Source organism: Geotrypetes seraphini, chromosome 5, assembly GCF_902459505.1.
Source record: "Geotrypetes seraphini chromosome 5, aGeoSer1.1, whole genome shotgun sequence".
Lineage (NCBI taxonomy): Eukaryota > Metazoa > Chordata > Amphibia > Gymnophiona > Dermophiidae > Geotrypetes > Geotrypetes seraphini.
Window position 1 is genome coordinate 49,932,181 of NC_047088.1, and position 24,433 is coordinate 49,956,613.

Here is a 24,433-nt window from a genome sequence, read left to right on the forward strand (position 1 = left end):
GGGCCGCCGTGTGAGCGGGCTGCTGGGCATTGCTTATGTTCTTATGATAGTTTAGCAAGTGGTTAGCATGAACACATTCTAAAATTATCACATGACACTGTAGCATGTCCCATGGTAGACCCTTTTTTGCTGTGTTACGTTCTCGTTAAGTGTCTAATGTAGCTTGGTAAAAGATTCCTTCAGACCCTAAAATATGTTCAGGCAATTATCTTCAAGAGTTTTCTATCATCTAGGTTTAAATTTTATTATAAATTCATTTTTACTCTCAAATTATTACTTGATTCAGGTAAATTTTTATTAAGTCATTCAGTGTATTGAAATCTCACAACCATCTGAAGTGCACACAATTTATGAATCAAATCACTTAATAATACTATAGTTTCCACCTTAATTTAGTCCAGTGATTAACAACACCGAGTTCCTCAGAGAGCCACACTAAACCAATTGAGATGTTAGTTATTCAGTGTGGTAGCCATCCTCATAGGAACCCTTATACAGTGAAGTTTTTTTTACTTTGGACTTCATGTATTTATTAACTTCGTTAAAGATAAAGTGCCAGTGCTAATAATAAATAATTCTTCATAAATATGTAGAAATCTTATTAAAGTGGACTGGACTAAATTAAGGTGGAAACTACAGTATTATTAAGTGATTTGATTCAGTGTATTGCACATTTTATGGATTTTGTTAAAAAGAACAACAACCTAATTGTCCATTTAACATATTTCTTTAGGCCCAAATCAAATCTCTTTCCAAGTTCTGCATGTTTTGCATAAATGGTTTAACTCTACGAAGCAGCCCGAACTCAGTAGCCAATCCAGATCTTTCAAGAACAAAACTTCTATTTAGATGACATATCACCTAGGAAAAGCTCTGAATTTACAACTTTATAAACAAGTATATTCTATTACTAATCATGTAAAGACCTTTTGTAAAGACTTTAGCTTTTTCTGAAATACTGCCTGCATATGGAAAGGGAGAGCAAAGAGTGAAAAACACAGAGGACTTTAATAGATGGCTCAGAGCCTGGTGTCATCAAGAAGGCTTCAGGTACATAGGAGGATGGGGAAATACATGGAAGGACAAGAAGCTATATTGCACTGATGGGCTACATATTACTACAGCAGGAAAAAGAAACCTTGCAGAGAAATTTAGACAATATTTTTCTAGGCATTTAAATTAGAAGGTGGGGGTGGTGTATGTACGAAGGACAATTATAGAGACCACCCCCGGCAAAAGAAAAGATGTGATAGTAGTAAAGGCTGCAACATAAGCAATATCAGCAACTCATTTCTTAGTATTGCAACGGAAAGTGAAACGACACAAAAATCCATACGAAAAAGGAGATTATCGCTGAAAAATAGTTGGAAAGCGATGACCACAAATGCTCACAGTCTAAGCAACAAAGTTCATGATCTGCAAGCCCTGATGTTAGAGGCAGATCTAGATATTGTTGCTATCACAGAGACATGGTTCAGTGAATCACATGGATGGGATGCAAACATACCGGGATATAATCTTTTTAGGAAGGACAGAGATGGTCATAAAGGTGGAGGAGTAGCTCTCTATGTAAAGATCAATATCCAAGAGACCGAAATGCAAGGGACCTGGGGAGAGGAAGAAGCGATATGGATTGCTCTGAAAAGAGAAGATAGAACTTCTATCTACGTGGGTGTAGTCTATAGACCTCCGACTCAATCGCAGCAAATTGATAAGGATCTGATTGTGGATATCCAAAAGTTTGGAAGGAAAGAGGAGGTTCTGCTGTTGGGAGATTTCAACCTGCCGGATGCGGACTGGAATGTTCCGTCTGCGGAATCGGAAAGAAGTAGGGAGATTGTGGATGCCTTTCAAGAGGCTCTGCTCAGACAAATGGTGACGGAACCCACAAGGGAAAAAGCGATATTGGATCTGGTCCTCACAAATGGAGAGAGTATCTCTAATGTTCGAGTGGGTGCTCACCTGGGTAGTAGCGATCATCAAATGGTTTGGTTTGATATAACGGCTAAAGTGGAGAGCGGCCGCACGATACTTAAAGTCCTAGATTTCAAACGTACGGACTTTAATGCAATGGGAAAGTACCTGAAGAAAGAGCTGTTAGGATGGGAGGACATAAGAGAAGTGGAAAGACAGTGGTCTAAGCTGAAAGGAGCGATAAAAATGGCTACGGAACTTTATGTGAAGAAAATCAATAAAAACATGAGAAAAAGGAAGCCGATATGGTTCTCCAACCTAGTGGCTGAGAAAATAAAGGCGAAAGTGTTGGCGTTCATGAAATATAAAAAAACCCAAGAAGAGGAGAGCAGAAAGGACTACAGGGTGAAACTGAAAGAAGCCAAGAGAGAGATACGTTTGGCGAAGGCACAGGCGGAAGAACAAATGGCTAAAAATGTAAAAAAGGGAGATAAAATTTTTTTCAGATATATTAGTGAAAGGAGGAAGATAAAAAATGGAATTGCTAGGCTAAAAGATGCTGGGAACAAATATGTGGAGAGTGATGAGGAGAAAGCAAATGTGCTAAACAAATACTTCTGTTCTGTGTTCACAGAAGAAAATCCTGGAGAAGGACCGAGATTGTCTGGCAAAGTTACACGAGAAAATGGAGTAGATTCTGCGTCGTTCACGGAGGAGGGTGTTTATGAGCAACTTGAAAAACTGAAGGTGGACAAAGCGATGGGACCAGACGGGATCCATCCCAGGATACTAAGGGAGCTCAGAGAGGTTCTGGCGAGTCCTATTAATGACTTGTTCAACAAATCTCTGGAGACAAGAGTGATTCCTGGGGATTAGAGGAGAGCGGATGTGGTCCCTATTCATAAAAGTGGTCACAGGGATGAAGCAGGAAACTACAGGAGCCTCACTTCAGTTATTGGAAAATAATGGAAGTGTTGCTGAAAGAAAGGATAGTGTATTTCCTTGAATCTAATGGGTTACAGGATCCGAGGCAACATGGCTTTACAAAAGGTAAATCGTGCCAAACGAACCTGATTGAATTTTTTGATTGGGTGACCAGAGAGCTGGATCGAGGACATATGCTAGATGTAATTTACTTGGATTTCAGCAAAGCCTTTGATACAGTTCCTCATAGGAGGCTGTTGAACAAACTTGAAGGGCTGAAGTTAGGACCCAAAGTGGTGAACTGGGTCAGAAACTGGCTGTCGGACAGACGCCAGAGGGTGGTGGTTAATGGAAGTCGCTCGAAGGAAGGAAAGGTGACTAGTGGAGTCCCTCAGGGTTCGGTGCTGGGGCCAATCCTGTTCAATATGTATGTGAGTGACATTGCTGAAGGGTTAGAAGGAAAAGTGTGCCTTTTTGCAGATGATACCAAGATTTGTAACAGAGTAGACACCGAAGAGGGAGTGGAAAATATGAAAAAGGATCTGCAAAAGTTAGAGGAATGGTCTAATGCCTGGCAACTAAAATTCAATGCAAAGAAATGCAGAGTAATGCATTTGGGGATTAATAATAGGAAGGAACCGTATATGCTGGGAGGAGAGAAGTAGATATGCACGGACGGGGAGAGGGACCTTGGGGTGATAGTGTCCGAAGATCTAAAGGCGAAAAAACAGTGTGACAAGGCAGTGGCTGCTGCCAGAAGGATGCTGGGCTGTATAAAGAGAGGCGTGGTCAGTAGAAGGAAGAAGGTGTTGATGCCCCTGTATAGGTCATTGGTGAGGCCCCACTTGGAGTATTGTGTTTAGTTTTGGAGACCGTATCTGGCGAAAGACGTAAGAAGACTTGAGGCGGTCCAGAGGAGGGCGACGAAAATGATAGGAGGCTTGCGCCAGAAGACGTATGAGGAGAGACTGGAAGCCCTGAATATGTATACCCTAGAGGAAAGGAGAGACAGGGGAGATATGATTCAGACGTTCAAATACTTGAAGGGTATTAACATAGAACAAAATCTTTTCCAGAGAAAGGAAAATGGTAAAACCAGAGGACATAATTTGAGGTTGAGGGGTGGTAGATTCAGGGGCAATGTTAGGAAATTCTACTTTACGGAGAGGGTAGTGGATGCCTGGAATGCGCTCCCGAGAGAGGTGGTGGAGAGTAAAACTGTGACTGAGTTCAAAGAAGCGTGGGATGAACACAGAAGATTTAGAATCAGAAAATAATATTAAATATTGAACTAGGCCAGTTACTGGGCAGACTTGCACGGTCTGTGTCTGTGTATGGCCGTTTGGTGGAGGATGGGCAGGGGAGGGCTTCAATGGCTGGGAGGGTGTAGATGGGCTGGAGTAAGTCTTAATAGAGATTTTGGCAGTTGGAACCCAAGCACAGTACTGGGTAAAGCTTTGGATTCTTGCCCAGAAATAGCTAAGAAGAAAAATTAAAAAAAAATAAAATAAAATAATTTAAATTGAATCAGGTTGGGCAGACTGGATGGACCATTCGGGTCTTTATCTGCCGTCATCTACTATGTTACTATGTTACTATGTATGTTTTGGGAATTCACTTTTACACACGAGAAAATCAATAATATAACATAGTACCAGATTATTTTGGAACACAAGTCATGAAAGCAGGGTCTAAATGAAAGCTGAACTTTGAAAACCCCATTTTCTGTAAACATACTGCAGTAAGATAGGCTGAGCACAACTCTTGTTGAACAAAATTATGAAAAAATGCATTATTCTTTACTTATGTTCAAAAGGAAATGCGGACAACTGAGGACTTTTCATAATGAACTTACTGTCTTTATGGTGGAGAAGAGAGGTTAAATATTTATTTCTTTTCTGTTTGTGCCTAGAAATTAAATTCTAAGATGCAGTAAGAGGATAGCTATCCTCCAGTTTAATGTACTGAAACCTTAATTATTATTTTTTAATTAACAAAAATGAAAATATATATATATATTTAGTATTGGAGAAAGCTTATTGGGAAGAAATACCTGAATTTATGTATGCTGGTTGTAAAACTTAAATACTGTACATTATGTTCTTAATACAAACTCACCTGATTTTACTGTTGCCGCCTGTGAGGATGGGATCTGTACTGTGAATCTCTGACCAGTTAGTGACACAGGTGTACCAACTTTTGTTGAAACAGATACTGTTTGTGATGGAGTTCCTATAAATACCACAAGAATTTAGTTTGAAATTTCCAACATAAATTCAGCTTTTATTTAAGGGGCATACTGTATTTTGATTTGTTCAACATACCAGTAAGTCTTCTCCCTAGCCTGTATCATTATTAAATCTGATTACTAAACTATGTATATATAAGTAAAGGTCGTCTCTTTAACATCATTATGTAAGACAAAATAAATAAATAAATGCTTCTCATTTCAACTAAATTCTACCTGGCTTAAGAAATCAAAATTGTACAGGCAAAAGAATTAAAGGTGAAATTTAAGTTTACCTGTTAATTTTCTTTCCTTGAATCCTGTGCAAATGAATAGGTTTTATCACCTTGCCGGTGTATGAAAAAGACACCCACAACCTTTACAATGGCATTGCCACTGTTATAAGGAGCAATGTTAACATAAAGGAACCAGAAAGCAATATTGCTCAGCTGTTATAATGTTTTTCCATAGACAACAGGATTGAAAATGAACACAAGTGGGTGACATCATCTGCCAAAACTAGAATGGAACTGCTCTCCCAGAATGTAAAGTTCTGAGCATGTGCAGTCTTTCCCACTAGAAAGGCAGGTTGCTCAACTTAGCCATAAAATCAGAATCTCCCGCCCAGTGCCTAATCTAGAGCACTGTATGGGAGGAGATAAAATGAACACTTCACAGAGAACATCAGCTACATAATCCACCCCTCAAATTAGCAAATAGGAGTAAGCCTCCTCCTCCTCCTCTGATGGAGCTTGATGCGTGCAACAAAGAAAGCTGCCACCTCCAACCCCAAGGTCTAGGCTCAAATTGTCATTTGAAGACTAAATCAACACAGTCTTGCGTTTCCTTCAAAATCACTCTACCTTCACTAGGTAGAGAACTTTTTGGTAACTTATACTACCAGCAGATCCACTTTAAGCTGGATAAACAGCTGTTGAAATAAGGAGCCAACAGATGCAACTTTGTCAAAATCCTACCTCCCTGACAGAGACCCTCTGGAGCCTTCAAATGCTCCATTAGTATCAGTGGAATGTCAGGACGCAAAAGAAACAAAAAAGGTGGCTTGAGGCTTAGAGCCACTCAAAACAAACGCTGAGCAGTATAGGTCTGCAGAAGCATTGCAATATGCACAAGAATTCTGTGATGAGCTTCTGCAAAGCTGCTGGCTTGAAAGGGTGGCACACCATCGGGTCTCACTGAGTCCTGAATGTTAGATCACCCTGAGACCCTGAATCTTCCAAAGTGAAAATCAATTTTGAAGTAGTAAAGGCATGGATTGCAATCCCTTTTATCCTAGTCTTTCTCTGACTGGGCCTCCGGTTCTTGCAGGTGAACCCTGGGAAGTGGAACTGCACTTTATGAAGGCAATCTCCCCCCCTCCCCCCCCCCCCGTGTGCAACAGTTGTCATATAGTACAGCTAGACCCCAAGAAACCATTTGCTCTTTTGACATACTACCAACAAAATCAGGGGTAAAGCCCTGAAAATGAGGCCCTAAAGACATTTTCAGGGACTCTTCTTGTCTTGTAGTGGGCTCAGAGGCATTCACGCATCTGCACTGTGCCCAAGATGCTGCTCACTATCCAAAGGCTCTGAAAGGGATTTTTGTCCCCCCAAAAATGAGCCACCAGTGACTCCATTGCTATAAAGGGACCAGAGGGGGCTAAGCCCAGCCCTCCCATCCCCCATCCTCTAATAAGAAGTATAAGATTGTTTCAGATAAGGTTTTGAGCAGACTTAGATGTAGACAAAGTAGTCATGCTCTACTGATGTCGTGAGCTTTTACGTTGTTTCTTCTGCTTTATCTCCAAACAACTCTTAGCCAGACAATCCTGTACATTAATGTCAAGGTCCAAAACCTAAAGTCAGGCTAACCGACGCATCGCTAGGGACATAGCTGATGCCCTGGCTGTTACATCAAAGGCATCAAAAGTCAATCTGGCAATGAACTTACAAATTTGAAGGAGATTGTAAGTAGTGTCCTGAAAGTCTGGAAGGCCATCAGATTGAATAAACTGTTCATACTCACCAAGGTGTTTAACGAGTTGTTTAAAATAGAAGGTCATGAAAAAATTGTAGCTGAGCATCCTACTGGCCAACATACAGTTTTGAAAAAGTCGTCGACCAAACTTATCTAAGGTATGACCTTCTCTGCCCGGTGGTGAAGTGGCATAGACTCGCGTGCTAGAGGATTTCTTAAGAGCTGATTCCACCAGTTGCTGTTTATTAAATCTGGGGCACATCTGTATTCTATATAAAAAGAGTCAATTTTTCTAGGGGCTATGGTAAGAGTGAGGAGAGTCTTACAGTTCTTGAACATAGCATTCCATCAGTAAATGATGAAGTGGTAGTTTGAGGAGGTAATTCATCAAAGTCAAATGCCTCCAGAAACTCAGTTCAGAGTCAGTTTCAAGTTTGACTAGCACAGCTTTTCCCATCTGCAAGATGAACTTTGTGAAGGATAAAACTTCAGGAGGCGATCTGCACCTTGGTGGAGGTGGAGACGGATCTGACTCTATTGACCGAATTCCAGGAGACTCTATATGAGACACAAGATGGAGATTTATGCCTATCATGAGATGGAGTCTGACAGTGATGAGAGTATCATGAAGAACACTCATGTGTCCACCAGTACCGGTCTGATGAAGATGATGATGAAGTTCGGCAGCAGGAATGAGAGGATCTTCACTTGCATTGAGGAGTATGGAATCTGGTACTGTGAAATCTCGATGCTCCTATAGATTTAGCAGGCGAGGAGCACGATTCCATACTGCATGACTTCGATGCTCTGTCAGTACCAGGAGAATGAGGATCAGTACCATGGGCCCTCAATGCATCATGCTCAGACTGGGCCAGTATCAAAGGAGACAGTGCAAGCACCGGTGCTGATCTCGTCTGCAGCAGCATGGCTAGCTTCCTATGGAACAACCCCTTAAGTTAGTCATGGATGGATTGCACCGGTACCATTTGCTCAACAACCAATACCAATGGTGCGGCGGGTTGTCGAGGCTTGGGTGACCTTGATGACGAGTGACAAAGCCTGCACCGATGGAGATCTGTGGTGCCGTCGCTGTTTGGCATGCATCGAAGATGCCTGCAACAGTGGATAAGACAAGGTTTAACCAATGCAGAAACCAAGTATGACATCAAGGTAGGCATCGATGCCTGTACTGCCGATACCAATGGAATGGTCTTGTCCTCCGAAGACATAGATGTTGATGGGTCTCCAAACAGCCGTTCCTGCTGGAGTCATCAAGCCTTTATTGAATGTTTCATCAACACGAGGCAGCGGGTATAAGAGTCCACTCAATGCTCCGGCCCAAGACATTGAATGTACCACTTGTGTGGGTCAGTGAGTGAGATGGGTCGGTTACAGCGAGTGCACTTCTTGAATCCACTGGAAGGCTTCAACATCAGAGGAAATCCGGGCAGCAAAAATCAAAACACAGAATGGTTGCTACCGACAAAGAAAAACTAAGTTCAATGCCCGCCTGAGAAAAAACTCAAAGTTGAAAAATTTGACGGGAAAAACAAAGAGAACTAATAACTGAAGAAAATAAAATAAAAACCTGAAGGACAGAAAGAATTTGAAGAAAAAATGCGACTAGAAGGCAACTCATATGGACAAAGTCCAGAACGCAACATCTTCACTCCACAGAAAATGAAGAACTGAGGAACAGAGAGCCAATGTCGGGCAGGAAAGCACTCGCGCGCGCAGGCAGTCACAAAGCTTTGCAAAAGCCTTAAAGTGACAGTACACTTTAACACTGTCTGTAGCAGGCTCCTTGGATGATGTCACCCATGTGAGAATATGCTGCCTGCTTGTCCTAGGATAGGTACATAAACCAGCAAATAGGATAGGATAGGTACATAAACCAGCAAATTTCTTACCTAGTGTAGGAGTGCTTGGTCTGCTTGTTACAGCACCAACACTTAAGCGGGGTACAGTTATTCTCCCTGCAGATGAAACCTGAAGGAAGGAATACACATGAATCTATTACCTCAGATTGCAAAGGTACTTAAACAGTCTTGAATCAAATACACAACAATGCATTCTATTATATGCCTACTTAATGTACACCAGTGGTTCCCAAACCTGTCCTGGGGGACCCCCAGCCAGTCAGGTTTTCAAGATATCCCTAATGAATATGCATGAGAGAGATTTGCATACCTGTCACTTCCATTATATGCAAATCTCTCTCATGCATATTCATTAGGGATATCTTGAAAACCTGACTGGCTGGGGGTCCCCCAGGACAGGTTTGGGAACCACTGATGTACACTATGGACTGTCTATAGCTGTAGATTGTCTGATAATGGCTTCTCAGACCACAGAAGGCAGGCTGACCGGTTAACTCCATGGTCGGTGCTGACCATGGATATTCAAGGTTGGGCTGTTTCTGGTGACTAACTGAATATCCAGGTTTATTTTGGGACTGCAGAAACTTAACCAATTAAGTCAATATTCAGCACTGGCTGATTAAGTTTATAGTAGACAAAGATAGGGCTGCTATTTGCATGGACCAATTTGGCTGCTAAACTGGGACAGTCAGCACTGAAAATTGCCAGTTATTTTGCGATATAGCTAGTTAACTTGTAGTTGCTATCTGGGAATATTCCCTTAGAGACTCAGGGATCAAAAATTATGAAAAAGAAGTCAGGAAAATATGCAATATATATATTAAAGTGGACTGACTTATGATGAAAAAGTTCTGTCCGCAGAGAGTGGTCAATGCAAGTATATTCCGCTCAGAGATATGAAACTCACAAAGAAGGCTCGAAAGCCACCTTAACCAAAAGAGTTCACCTTCCAGTCATTGCGATTTTTACATGTATAGTAGATTACTCTCTGAGACTTAGTAGAACAAAATATTAAATGAATCAAAATAGTTCAAGAAATAGTTTCAAAATTGCTCCAATAAGTTTTCTTACATCTCTTCATTTAGTTGGAATGTACCAATAAAAGTCTTTATATGATTCAAATGTGTCAAAGTCCGTAGTATGCAAGGATCAAAGATGGTAGATTGTAATGCAAAAGTACTTAGCTTGTAATGACAATTTAGGGGGTCCCAGCGCGGCCCCGTTTTGGTATCTGCTTCAGGAGACCTGATCAAAATATCAAAAGTACTGCATTCGAAAAATCAAAAAGGCAATCATGTCATTGCAGAATATCCATGTAAACTATGAAAGCTCGATCACTGCTGAGCGTTCTCTTTTGGTTAAGGTGGCTTTCGAGCCTTCTTTGTGAGTTTCATATCTCTGAGCAGAATATACTTGCATTGACCACTCTCTGCAGACAGAACTTTTTCATCATAAGTCAGTCTACTTTAATATATTCTGGGAATATTCAGCAGAGATAACCAGTTATTTCCCACTAAATATCTGCATTTAGCTGGCTAAGCACTATTTAACCAGTCAGCGCCGTTTCTGGCCGATTAAATAGTACTGAATATCGGCTGGAAAGCATCATAGCAATGTTACCACTTTGGCTTTTCCTGTCTCAGTTCATTGTTTCATAGAATAGGACCAGGCCAGTTAGTTCTTGGCCTCAGAAAAATTACAACTTGAATAATGATTCAGCTGTAGTTTAGTTTATATACAAGGCAAAATTGATTCCAACGTAGTGATGGAGAAATTGGGTTCCCTTCCTCAAAATTTCAATGTTGGTGAATAGCTGGTGATTTTGTTCCATAACTGATAAAGTGGCCCCAATTCCTCTCCCAGAAAATCTAGTCAATTCTTCCCTTTGGATCTCTGATGACACTTTAGTTTTAACGTGCCAAGGAAAACAATTTACAATTTGGCTAAGAAGTGAGCACAGCATGGCAGCTACAATCACTGCAAAAACATGGAATAGTTTTGTTAAAATATGGAGCAATTTCACATCTATACTAAAGAAGTTCTCCAAGAGCTTTGCTTCTTTATCTAATTATTGGCAGGGATCCTTTACAGTGACTTAGGCCTCTTTTTACAAAGCCACGCTAGTGGTTTAATGCATGTAATAGTGCATGCTAAACCACTGGCCGCGTTAGCCGCTACCGCCTCCTCTTAAGCAGGCGGTAGATTTTTGGCTAGCGCAGGGGTTAGCGCATGATTAAAACTCGCACACACTAAAGCCGCTAATGCGGCTTCGTAAAAGGAGCCCTTAGTTCCAAAGTATAATTGAACTTAAGCAAAATAACCGATTGGCAGTGAGTAACATTAATGGGTGTCTGAAGTGTAGGTAAATTAATAATCTATGCTAGAAATATGATAACTAAAAATGGCACTAGCCTCAAATTATACTATTTCTATAAAATGTTTGAATTTGGGCACCAAAAATAAATAATGCACTCTCCATGATCCCAGAATGCACTGCAGTACTACATCAAAATTCAGCTCCTTCTGCAGAAACTGTGCACTTCCCTTTAACTTCTGACAGATCTGTATGTCTGCCTTTAGGGAAAGAGCCCCAGCCACAACATAACCCGTGTATTACAGAGCTTGATTATAGCAGACCTGTGATATATTCTAGAGAATGACAAGGGGAAAAAAACTCTGTCCCCGTCCCTGGCCCACCGTCCCCTTCACCGCCCCGCCATTCCCTTCACCGCCCCGTCACCGTCATCCCCTTCACCGCCCCATCACCGTCCCCGCAGCATCCATATAAGCCTTAGTACTGCAATATTTAGCTTGTGCCTTCCTTATAAATCAAAGTTCTGGCTGCTGAACTAGAGAAAGAGATGTTCAGCTGGCAGGGCTTTGTTTATAAATTTTTATCAACACAACTAATATATTACTTTATCCTAAAGCAAAAAAAAAAGAAAATAAATAATTTTTTTTTCTACCTTTGTTATATGGTTTCTGCTTTCCTCATCTTCTCATTCAATTCCTTCCATCCACTGTGTGTCTTCCCTCTGCGTCTTCCATTTGCTCTGTTACTGTGCCTCTCCCTTACCCCCCCCCCCCCCCCCAAATTGGTCAGGCACCCATCTTCTTCCCTCCGCTCCCCCATAGTCTGGCATCTGTCTTCTTCCCTTCCAGCGTCTTCTCCCCACTGTCTTCCACATTTCCCTTCAGGGTCTGTTCCTCTGCACCCTCCTTCAATGTCTGTTCTATTCCTTTCCACCATCACCCTTCCCTCCCTCCTTCACCATCTGTTCCTTTCTACCACCCTTCAGCTCCTCTCATGCGGCTTATCTACCTCCCTCCCTCTTACTTTCGTGGCACGTTACAATGTAATTTGTGCAAGCCGCTGGAGCCTGCGAGCTCGGTCCCCAAACAATCTCACTTCTGTGTTCCTATTTTCTCCATTTCTAATATCTCCCCTATGTATCTGGCATTGCCCCCCGTATCCATATACCATCCCCATGGCATGTATGTCCCCTTTATGTCTCTGTCCCTATGCCCCCATGCACATAATTTCCCCTCTGTTTCTATTACCTTCCTGTGTACAGATTTCCCCTCTCTTCCTCTTCCACACCAATGTCTCTCTTCTCTTCAACCCCATCTAGCTTCTTTCCCTCTTTCTTCCCCCTTTCCTGCTTCCAGCATCTGGCTCACCTGCCTGTCCTCCCCTTTCTTTCCTGCTGTGGGTTTCTTTCTCTCCCTCTTCATCCCCCTTGGCCCAGAATCTCTTTCCCTTTCACTCCTTCCTTCCTAGTGTGAGCCGGGAACACGTGCGATCCAGCAGCCCCCTCCCGCCCGATTGCAGCATTCATCAGTTCCCTCCCTCCACCTCACCTTAGATCCCGAGTTTGCCAACTTTCTTTTTCGCCCAGCCGCACGCTCGGCTGCTCAGTTGTTCAATCTTCTGCTCCAACGCAACCGGAAACAGGAAGTTGCAGCAGAGGAGAAGATTGAAAAACTTGAGCAGCCGCGCATGCGCGGCTTTTTGAACGCGTGTGGCTGGGTAAAAAAGAAAGCCGGTAAACTCTGCACATAAGGTGAGGTGGAGGTAGGGAGATGGCGGAACGCTGCGATCGGGCGGGTGGGGGCTGCTGGACCGCGCGATCCTTGATTGCCTCACTGTGGAGACAAAACCATTCACCGCTCCACAGGACGGTGAATGGCCTTGTCCCCGTCCCCGCAGCGACCACTATTTTTTCTTTCCCCATTTCGGTGGGTTACCTGCGGCTACTCGCGACTAGCCGCGAGTAACAACCACCATGTCATTCTCTAATATATTCCATACAGCTAACACAATGTAAAGTGTTTTATGCTACATTTAGAACTTGCCCAGGTATGCTTTTCTGAATAAAATAGCCCATGACTCTGTTATCAATCCAGCTGATGCAGGACAAAGGAAAGTGAGGAATGTGAAAGGATTTTCAGTCATATCAACCCCAGCTTGCCTGGAGGTAAACATCTCCAGAATAATGTCAAAGAATTCCTGAGGTTTCTCAAGCTATAACAAAGGGCACAAGTTAATCACCTGTGATGCAATCAGAAATAAACAGATGTATGTATGTATATATATATATATATGGATTATGCCACCGAGTCAGCCACAGCACATACATATCCTTTAAGCACAATGAGGAATCCACTCAGTGATGTTTTACGGCAGAGTACAGGTTTGCCATTGACTTCTCCAGCGCAGTGTGTGGCTCCACTATGTCGCTGTTGCCCAACATACCTATATCTATATAAGGCATAAGGTATCTATATAAGGTATCAACTTCTATAATTTCACTTCAGATTTCATCCGATAACCTCAGAACACTTCAGAGAGTCAGATCCACAGCAACAGCTGAAGGTAGAAATGATAACTGCCTGTGTCAAGACAAACACCTGCTGTTCCAGACATCCTCAAGAAGGAAGAGACTTGCATCACCTATGCAGGTTGTATAAGTCAAGATTTGTAACAAACAGGCATTTGGCCACAGGTAATGTGTATTTATTCCAACTAATATAGATAGTTTTTCACTTTCTGCATGTTGCACTGCTTTCAGCTGTGTATAGCTGAAATTATCAGAAGCAATTAAGGAAAAATTTATAAACTACAAAGAGTTTTACCTCATGTAAAATTGTGATTTAGATTCTAATCTAAAGTATCAACTGTAAGAAACAAGATTTTGGTGTAGTCCTCTAAGCTTTTTTGTAGAGGGGAAAATCAATTTCCAACTTGTGCCTGGAAAACTTGTGCCTTAAGTGTCTAGGGGTCGTATCCGCGACCACCTTCACCTCTCACCTCCTCCAGCACCGGACACATCCGCCATCTTACATCAAGCAGTCACCGCCAGGAGAGGTATAGAATTTTGCGAGAGTTCACGAGATTATGTACACACGCACTAGCTGCACTGCCTCCAATGGTTACCTTATGCTCTGGAACGTTGCCCGCCTCACTGCTGTAACCTCACGCAAGCGCAATTGTCCTCTCCACTCCACCTCACAATCGCGTACAGACACAGGAAAGCGCTTGCGTGAGGTAACAGCAGTGAGATGGGTAACATTCCAGAACAATGGTAACATACCGAGGGCCTCAAAATAGTACCTGGCGGGCCGCGAGTTTGAGGCCACTGATCTAGAGAGAGTGTAGAATGAAGAATAGCTAAATAAAAGTTGTACTGAAACTGCACTATATCCTATCTGTACAGCATCCCGAATTGTATATCCACTGGAATAGCCCAATCCTCCTTGCCGTATCCCATTCCCTAAACTATACTACACCATTCTTCTTGTAACTCCTCTGGAAATGTTCTTCTTCTTGTAACTCTTCTGGAAAAGTCCAGAAGTCTCTTTATAATCATCCTAGAAATGTCCAGATGTCTCTTTTGTAATCCGCCCAGAACTGCAAGGTTGAGGCGGAATAGAAATCAGTAATGTAATGTAATGGGCTTCAGGGCCGCTGCCATGTGGCTTTGTAAAATTGGGGTAAGTTAACTAAGGAATGCTCATAAGGAAAGCAAAGAAAAAAAATGAAGAATTAGACAATGAAATCAAAATGTCTTTAGCTAATATCAAAAATATCTACTAATTCTCTTATTCAGAGTATTGCTGAGGCATACACCTAGAGAAAGTCATACATCTACAGAAAGACTGTTCCATACATACAAAATTGCAAAAGCAATACATCACAGCCTAGTACCATGCCCGTTAAGGCTGTGAAAAATTAATTAAATCATCCATAAAATGTATATTCAACAAAATGGAAAGCTGTTGGGCATGTTATGGCATGCAGAGCTCTGGTTTCTAATGTTCTTACCTTCTTTTGTATGGATCTCAGTCTATAGTTTGGTGCTGTTAAACAGTATCTGTCAGGTGGCAATCTTGGGCCAGAGTATGGCTTTATCAGAGGCAAGGGAGTTTGGTTTTTTTGCCTAGCAATATCCAACAAAAACTAAAACAAAACATAAAAAGTTACAATTTCATGACAATCTAAATAGTATACTTTAGATGAAATGAGTTTCTACTTGAGCTTTACGTACGTCTCGAGGAGGAGGAGAGGTGAATGACTGATCAGTTCGGCACTGAATTGCTAATCTCACATCATCTGCATCCACATTTGATTTCTTAGCATGGCTTGAATAAATTTTTGCATCTTCTAGTATTGTAGTTACATATCCTTTAAGCAAAAACAAATACAATACCTTTAAATCAAGACTAGTTTCTTGGCACAGGTTGGCTTGAAATTATTTTCTATTTCACGCAGCCAGTATTTTCCAAAGTATTCAGAAGCAAAACAATTTTTTTAAAAAGATACGTCGCAATAGATGACAACCCAACCATATTATTAACATTTTTGACAGATATCACAGACTAATATTCTGAGCTTCCTGCAGTTGCTTTCAGCATTCCCTGATTAGGAAATTTCATAGCAAGTCTCATTTTGCTTTGTAACTAATAAAAAGGTCCTTTTACTAAGGTGTGCTAGCAGTTTTAGCATGCGCTAAACGCTTACACGTCCATAGACTATAATGGACATGTTAGCGTTTAGCGCGTGCTAAAATAGCTAACGTGCCTTAGTAAAAGGACCCCAAAGTGATTTAATTTAGGGCATGGTATTCATTATACCATATGACCAATGACATTAGCAATACTATTTTTCTAGTAATGAGAAACTCCAGCGCTTTATTTAAACAAATGGAACTTGAAAAGAGTTGGGTATATGTCGATCTGTACTTAATTGGTTTAATGATTTTTTAATAAACAGGAACTATAGGAGCTTGGCTTCTTACTGTGGAGTGCCACAGGGCTCTTCTTTTTCTCTTATGCTTTTTAATATTTTTATGAGTGCTCTGCAAAAAGTATATTTGTCACCCTGAGATTGCATGTTCAAGCCCAGCACTGCTCCTTGTGTCCCTGGGCAAGTCATTTAACACTGCACTGTCCCAGGTACATTGGACAGATAGGGAGAAATACTTGAGTAGGGAGAAATACTTGAGTACTTGAATGTAAACCCACTTACAGTATATATATAAGCAGTATATAAATACTAAAATAAATGAAATCACTGCACCCCTAATTAGTCAAAAAGCAAATAAATCTGTGATAATAATAATAATAATAACAACTTTATTTTTCTATACCGCCATAGTCAGGCGACTTCTAGGCGGTTTACATTGTAAGAAGGCTGGACATTCAGCGAATAACAAAAGTTCTTAATACAATACAATACAATACAATAAGTCTACTTACAATACAGTACCATACAATACATTACAATGAGTCTAAATACAATACAATACAATAAGTCAAATACTATACAATAATCTAAATGGGCAACTTACGTACTAGTTGGAGTTCTATGGGTTATGAGTACCTGAATATTTAGTACTTACATATTAATTGGAGTTCTATGGGTAGAGACTACCTGAATACATGAAAGGAGCTTCTTGAGAGCAAGAAAAAGGCGTTTACAGGGGGGAAGTCCTAGTGAGGGAGGGGACAGTTTTAGTCAATGAATTTGGCGAAGAGGGCGGTTTTGATCGATTTTCGGAATGCACTGTATGTCAGATTGGATTCGTTTATGTAGTTTTTCAGCCAAACTTGCTGTCTGTTCGCTTGGAACTTAAAGGTTCTATCCTGGAATGATTTGTATCTACAGCCTGTGATCTTTGGGTATGTAAAGATATTTTTGTTTCTGGTTGCTCGTGTGGGGTTATGTAGGATGAAGTGAGTTTGTAGGTAAGAAGGCACAGTGCGCAGCAGCCTCGAAAAAAGCCAACAGAATGCTGGGCATCATAAAGAGGGGCATAACAACCAGGACGCGGGAAGTCATCATGCCATTGTATAGAGCTATGGTGCGTCCACATCTGGAATACTGCGTTCAATATTGGTCGCCGTACCTCAAGAAGGACATGGCGGTGCTTGAGAGAGTCCAAAGGAGAGCAACGAAACTGGTAAGAGGGCTGGAACACTGCCCATATGCCGAGAGGTTGGATAGGCTGGGGCTCTTCTCTCTGGAAAAAAGGAGGCTCAGGGGAGATATGATAGAGACCTTCAAGATCATGAGGGGCATAGAGAGGGTGGATAGGGACAGATTCTTCAGGCTGAAGGGGTCAACAGGCACGAGGGGGCATTCGGAGAAACTGAAGGGAGATAGGTTCAGAACAAATGCAAGGAAGTTTTTCTTCACCCAAAGGGTCGTGGACACTTGGAATGCGCTACCGGAGGAAGTGATCAGGCAGAGTACGGTACAGGGATTCAAACAAGGATTGGACGGATTCCTGAGGGATAGGGGGATCGTGGGATACTGAGAGAGGTGCTGGGATGTAACACAGGTATAGAAAGCAAACCAAGTAATAAGTATAGAAATCCGACCAGGTCGTGCATGCAAGACCGGAGGGTTAGGACTTCGATGGGAAGATAAAACTCAATGGGAAACCAAGGTGGCAAGGGGGCCCCTTCTGGTGTCTCAGACAGGCCGTGACCTGTTCGGGCCGCCGCGGGAGCGGACTGCTGGGCAGGATGGACCTGAGGTCTGACCCAGCGGAGGCACTGCTTATGTTCTTATGTTCTTAAGGTGCTAGTCCCCAGGCTTGCCTGAAACAGGTGCAAGCAAATTTGAATAATATTCGCGCTTCTACTGGTAGCCAATGCAGCTTTTTATAGTAGGGGCTGATGTGGTCGCTTTTTCTGAGTCCGAAAATTAGGCGAACGGCGGTGTTTTGTATTAGTCTCAGTTTTTTTATTGTTTTTTGTGGGATACCCAGATAGATGATGTTGCAGTAGTCAAGAATGGATAGGATCAGCGCCTTATACCAGCAACCTGAATGATGTTGGGACAAAGTATTTTTTTATGGTCCTTAGTTTCCATAGTTTCCATAGAAACATTTTTTCACTAGTGAGTTTGTGTGGTCAGTCATAGTTAGGTGTGTGTCTAGAGTGATACCGAGTATTTTTATGTTTTTGGATAATGGGTATTCGTGATTGTTTATTTTTATCGTTGTTCTCGTAATTTTGTCATTAGGACTAGCCAGAAAGACTTTTATCTTCTCTGCGTTTAATTTCAGTTTGAAATTGGTGGTCCATTTATCGATTTCGGTCATTACGTTTGAGAGGTTGTCTACAGTTTCTTTTGTGATGTCATTTAAGGGGATTAGAATGGATATGTCGTCTGCGTAAATGTAGTATATTAAGTTTAGTTTTTGTAGGAGGTGACCTAAGGAGGCGATATAGATATTGAAAAGGGTGGGCGATAGGGGGGAGCCTTGAGGCACGCCTGACGGGTTTTTCCATGGTTTGGAGTAGTTTCCATTGCTGATTACTCGGTAGGATCTGTTTGTTAGGAATTCTTGGAACCATTTCTTTGCCTTTCCAGAAATTCCCATTATTTCAAGGCACAGTAGCATGATTTCATGGTCTACCAGGTCGAACGCGCTGCTGAGGTCTAATTGTAGAATGAGTGCGCTTTTGCCTTTGCTAAAGAGATCATAGAGGTGGTTCAGTAAGGAGGCTAAGACTGTTTCTGTGTTGTAACCTTTCCTGAATCCTGATTGGTGTTCACTAAGGATGTTAAATTTGTCCAGGTAGTTTACTAGTTGAAGGTTGACCAATCCTTCCTGTATCTTTGTGAAAAGGAGAATGCTCGCTATGGGTCTGAAATTGGATGTCAATGCTGAAGAGGTTTTCTGATCTTTAGGGATTGGGGTGATTAATATGTGTCCCATTTTTTGTTTAATGTTCCGCTTGTAAGGGCGGTTGTTAGCCATGTGAATAGTTCCTTTTTAAATTCTGGAGGGGCAACTGTCATGATTTTTGGGGGGCATGCGTCAAGTAGACAGTTAGATTTGGTGTACTTGTTGAATAAATTTAGGAACTGATGTCAGTTTGGGTATTCGAGGTGGTCCCATATCATGTCTACTCTGGTGTCTTGGTCATGGGGTTTGAGGTATTGAAGAGCATTTGTTGTGGTTGTGGGTAGGGTTGCTCTTAACTCAGCGATTTTATTTTGAAAGAAGTTGGCTAGGGTTTGTGCCGATGGAGTGGGCTCGTTGTCCTTTTTCAGTATTTGTGTTGTATTTGTGATCTAAAACACATTTTCTACTAAGAGAATAGGACATTTTTAAGCAGCCGATTAATCTGCTTCCTCAGCTGCACTGTTGCTTCCTTACCCCAAAATTCCTTCTGAGTCATGTAAAGTGAGCAATTTAGTTTGATAACCTCCTGTAAAAACAGAGTCCAATGCTGGTTGGATTTGCTCATCAGCTGGAACTGGACTACTTAGCTAATGGTATTATTGTACAAACTGTGCCCTGTAATTTTTGTACAGATACCAGCTGACCCTGCCAATCTAGTGGCTCAGGAACTATCCTGGGCCTTAGGAACTATCCTGAATTCCAAGATCTGTATCTCCAGTGATGTAAAATGTGGTTTCTGATAACAGAATGTTCAGAACATAGGGAGGAGCTTGCTTATCTTCAAGGATAATGCCTCTACCAGAACCATATAAGGAATGCTGGAAACCAAAAAAAGCAAGCTTATTTTTCCATTCAACCTGAATTATAACCATTTCAGATTTCTACCAGCCATCCTCTCTACTGCTGCATTTCTAGGACCTGCCAAGGCACTTCTGTATCCAGTTGTTTATCTGGTGTTGTGTACTGACAACTCAGCCCTAATACTGCTAAAAGAGTAATAATAGGCGGCGTGACTTCAGGACCTGATCCTTAGAATAATTCTCTGATATCCTCTTATTTTCCTGAGCTACCTTGCACTGGCACATAATTCTTAGTTATATGTGTTTTCTGGTGGCTGCTGGTAAATAAATTGCTATGATCTATTATACGTAATGATTTGCCCATTTCCTTGCTTGTCAGTTCCAGGAGTGATAGAACTTGATTTGTATAATTTGTGGGACAGTGTTCAGAAAATCGTGATAACAGTTACCATTGCACAATTTACCCTTCCCACTCTTATAGTGCATACAAAAAGGTACCTCTGCTTGAACCCCTTCTATGGGACTCTTTGAAATAAGAAATTCCCTGCGAGTTCAAATGTTTACACAAATATTCCATTTAACTCAACTATAGTTTATTTTTCCTTCATTATTATTTTAGAAGATATATTTAAGGAACCTGCTCTTAAATAATATTAAATACCTTTGTCTTCCTACTTAACTGTTAAGAAACCTAACCAAATATTTTAGTTATTATACTTCCATGGGCCTATCAAAACCGAACTAACCCCCTCTTTTAAAAAGCTGCAAGGCAAAAAACCCAGAAGCCTTTTAAATCATTAAATCCCTATGGGCTTTGATGCATTTGCCATTAACCCTTTCAGGACCATAAGGATCGTAGGCCAATTTTTGTGGTTTTGACGACATTTTTATGGTAAAAAGGGCTTGCAGATACCAAAAAATTGATTTTTTTTTGTGAAATATCATTATTTTTTTTAAAAAAAATCACACTTCTGGCTTATGGACAGTGTGGCAAGTGAATCTTCTCGTCAATCTGGCAATGACGCTAATTAATAAATGTCGGAACCAGTTTGTTTACATAAAGGCAGTATCATATGGAATCCGTACATATCAAATTTAGAACTGTAGACTATCCCAATCAAAATTTATAGGATTTTAAAGTTATGGGACAAATATGTCCCTTGGTCCTGAAAGGGTTAATTCAGCTTTGTAAAAGGGGGTGCAAATTAGCATAATGACACATTTGCTACTAACAACTTTTCCAAAATAACATTAAATGTAAATCTCAATCTTATTTTTATTAACTTACTGTATGCAAATTCCAGCATCTGATTTATAACTCTAGGTTCATATTCAGTAATTCCCATATCCTTCAAAATCTGAGCCATAACCTGAGCAATTATAAAGGAAAATGACATATTTAAATACACACAATTTCTGTTTTTAAAAGCACATATTAATATGGTGTTAAAACACAAGAAGGGGATTTGCTCAACTAGGGATGATAAACCAGCTGAACTGTGTCTACACTGACATTAGCTTCCAAATATATGAGGGTTCTACAAAAAGTTTCTGCACTTTCATATTTTTGTGAGAAATAGTTGGGGCAGGAGAAGTGGTAAGAGGGCATGTTATTAGGACACTGGGAAAAATGTATCACAAAACATGGTGATTATGTGGAAAAGCAATGTAATTTGCTTTGAGATTTTTTTTTTTTAATAAATCTTTATTGATTTTCCAAACCAACAACCATGCAATAAACAATTAGATGTACATATAGTAAAACAAGAAAAAGCACCTTTATCTTTCATAAAAACATGATCACTTTTACCCTTCCCACCCATCCAATTGACTGAACAAGAAAAAATAAATATTTATACAAAGATTCCTTCAATATTCATCCCCAATTTAATATCTATGAAAATTTAAGATATACCCAACACACCCACCCACCCCTTGGATGTGTAAGTTATAACCGAAAGTATATTAATAAATCAGTCACTATTATTAATAAAGTTAGTCAATGGTCTCCATGTTAATTGAAATACCTTAGTAATTCCCCGTTGATCATTTATTATTTTTTCTATCCTGTAACAAAGGCATAATGAGTGTCACCAAAAACTAAAATTCAAGCAATCAAAGTTTTTCTAATATTTTGTGACCATTTGGATGGCTATCCCATTGCTTTGAGATATTTAATAAATAGTATTAAAAAAAATAAAAGTGCAGAAACCTTTTGAAGATCCCTCAAATAACCCTGCCAATTTACCGTAGTCTGTCCCTCCAGTTACTGTTGAAAATCTCTGCACTCAATTAGATTTTGTTAAGGTCAGAAAACTATTCCCTGTACTTGGTTTCTCTCACTTTCATTTTATCTCACTTAAGGACCTATTAACTGAGGACATCATACATTCCATGTCCTAAAATGCAAATTTTCATGTTAAGTGTTTAATGTAGGTCAGTGATAAAAGGAAGCAGGGGAGACCAAAGGACACCCTTTGGCTGGATACCATCAGAATGACATCAAGCAATTGAAAAAAAGCTGTGGAAAACACAGCAGCATGGCGAAGACTGGCCCAAAGACAATGTGACCATTTATTTTTTCCCACAAAACGGGATCTGACCCTCCCTGGATCCTCCCCTCCCCCTTCCCGGCAAATATAGTGCAAAATATAGACAGCAGATATAAATTCTCAAAACTGACACATTTTGATCACTAAATTGAAAATAAAATATTTTTTCCTACCTTTGTTGTCTGGTGATTTCATGAGTTTCTGGTTGCACTTCCTTCTGACTGTGCACCCTTTCTTTCATTTCTTTCTCTCTCCCTGCCCTCTCCTTCTTTCTGTCTTTCTTTCTCTCTCTCTCCTGTCCCCCCTCTGTCTTTCATTCTCTCTCCCAGCCCCCCCCAAGCCGCCGCCGCCTATTTTTCCAAGCCACCGCTGAACTAACATCATCTTCGCGCAGCGACTGCATAAGCCTTCCCCCCACCCACCCTCACCCCCCGACGTCAATTTTGACGTTGGAGAGTAAGTTCCGGGCCAGCCAGGCAGTGATTGGCTGGCCCAGAACTTCCTCTCTGATGTCAAAATTGATGTAGGGCCGAGGTTTGTGCAGTCACTGCACGAAGATGATATTAGTGCGGCAGTGGCTTGGACAAATACACGGCAGTGGCCCATTTTTAGCTCGCCTGTCTCGCTCCTTCTGAAAACCGGACATTTCGGTGTCCCGAAGCTGTGCATCAGAACAACAGGACAGGTGAGCTAAAAACAGGATGGTCCCATTCAAAACAGGCCGAATGGTCACCTTACCCAAAGAGTATCCAAGGGTTGGACATGACAGAATGGATAATAGTAGTAGTAGTACAGTATAATCTCGTTATAACAGACTTCAAGGGAACTGGCAAAAGAGTCCGTTATATCTAAAGTTGCATTTTTAAAAAACTTTATTTAGGTCAACTTGAAACAACGTACAATCAATTAACAACAGTCACTACACAAGCATATCAATAACAAAACTCAGCAAATCATTGGTATGGCATGAAATGATTGCAAAACCAGAAAACTAAAAGATGTTCTAAAGCATTATGTCGTACCGTACTGGAAATAAAAATAATCTGTCATTTTCTTCTGGGCTGCATTGCTTTCATATGTTTTAGTGATGTATGCATTTTGATACTGTATCACCGGCACGCCACGCACATTTTAGGCAGAGCCTGCATGTCTATTATAGCCTAACAAAATTACAGCTAAAAGCAGCTCTGGGAACCAAATTGTTTGTCCGTTTTATGTGAAATTCCGCTATATGCGGTGTTTTTCTGCATGTTTGTAAAGGCGCATGGCCAGAACCAGCGGACCTTGTCTGCTTTAGACGATATTCCATTATAAGCGAGTCCGTTATAACGAGATTAAACTGTAGTAGCAGGTTTTAATGCAAACTAACAGTGCAGTGCCATGTTAATTATTAGCACCAACCAACTGCCATATTAAACATCTAACACAGAAATCTGCATTCAGAAATATGGTATGGGCAGGGTCTGTACTTTACATGAGTGCAGAGGTTGTGATTGCACATTTAGGGCTCCTTTTACAAAGGTGCTTTAGGGCCTTAATGCGCAGAATAGAGCATGCTAAAATGCTGTGCGCGCTAGCTGCTACCGCCTCCTCTTGAGCAGGCGGTAGTATTTCAGGTAGTGCGTGCTAATCCGGTGTGCGCACTAAAAATGCTAGCGCACCTTTGTAAAAGGAGTCCTTAATGCAGGGGTGTCCAATGTCGGTCCTCGAGGGCCACAGTCCAGTCGGGTTTTCAGGATTTCCCCAATGAATATGCATGAGATCTATTTGCATGCACTGCTTTCAATGCATATTCATTGGGGAAATCCTGAAAACCCGACTGGACTGCGGCCCTCGAGGACCGACATTGGACACCCCTGCCTTAATGTAACGGCAGCAGATAGCACAGATGATGTCACCTTAAGAGGTGCTGCTAATTACATTCTGAATTATTGGCCATGACATTAATATATGG

At 41.1% G+C, this 24,433-nt stretch overlaps 1 protein-coding gene across 5 annotated transcripts in view; it reads right to left on the minus strand.

Moving 5' to 3' along the window:
- The window catches only part of TAF9B (TATA-box binding protein associated factor 9b), a 31,275-nt gene that overhangs the window by 6,266 nt on the left and 576 nt on the right, over positions 1-24,433 (minus strand). For all 5 annotated transcript variants that reach the window (XM_033946956.1, XM_033946960.1, XM_033946959.1 and 2 more), the window contains exons 2-6: positions 21,216-21,297; positions 15,474-15,610; positions 15,251-15,385; positions 8,956-9,034; positions 4,957-5,070 (exon numbers count right to left, since the gene is read on the minus strand). In XM_033946956.1, the coding sequence (XP_033802847.1) occupies positions 4,957-5,070; positions 8,956-9,034; positions 15,251-15,385; positions 15,474-15,610; positions 21,216-21,297 (547 nt within the window). The remainder of the gene's footprint in view (positions 1-4,956; positions 5,071-8,955; positions 9,035-15,250; positions 15,386-15,473; positions 15,611-21,215; positions 21,298-24,433) is intronic.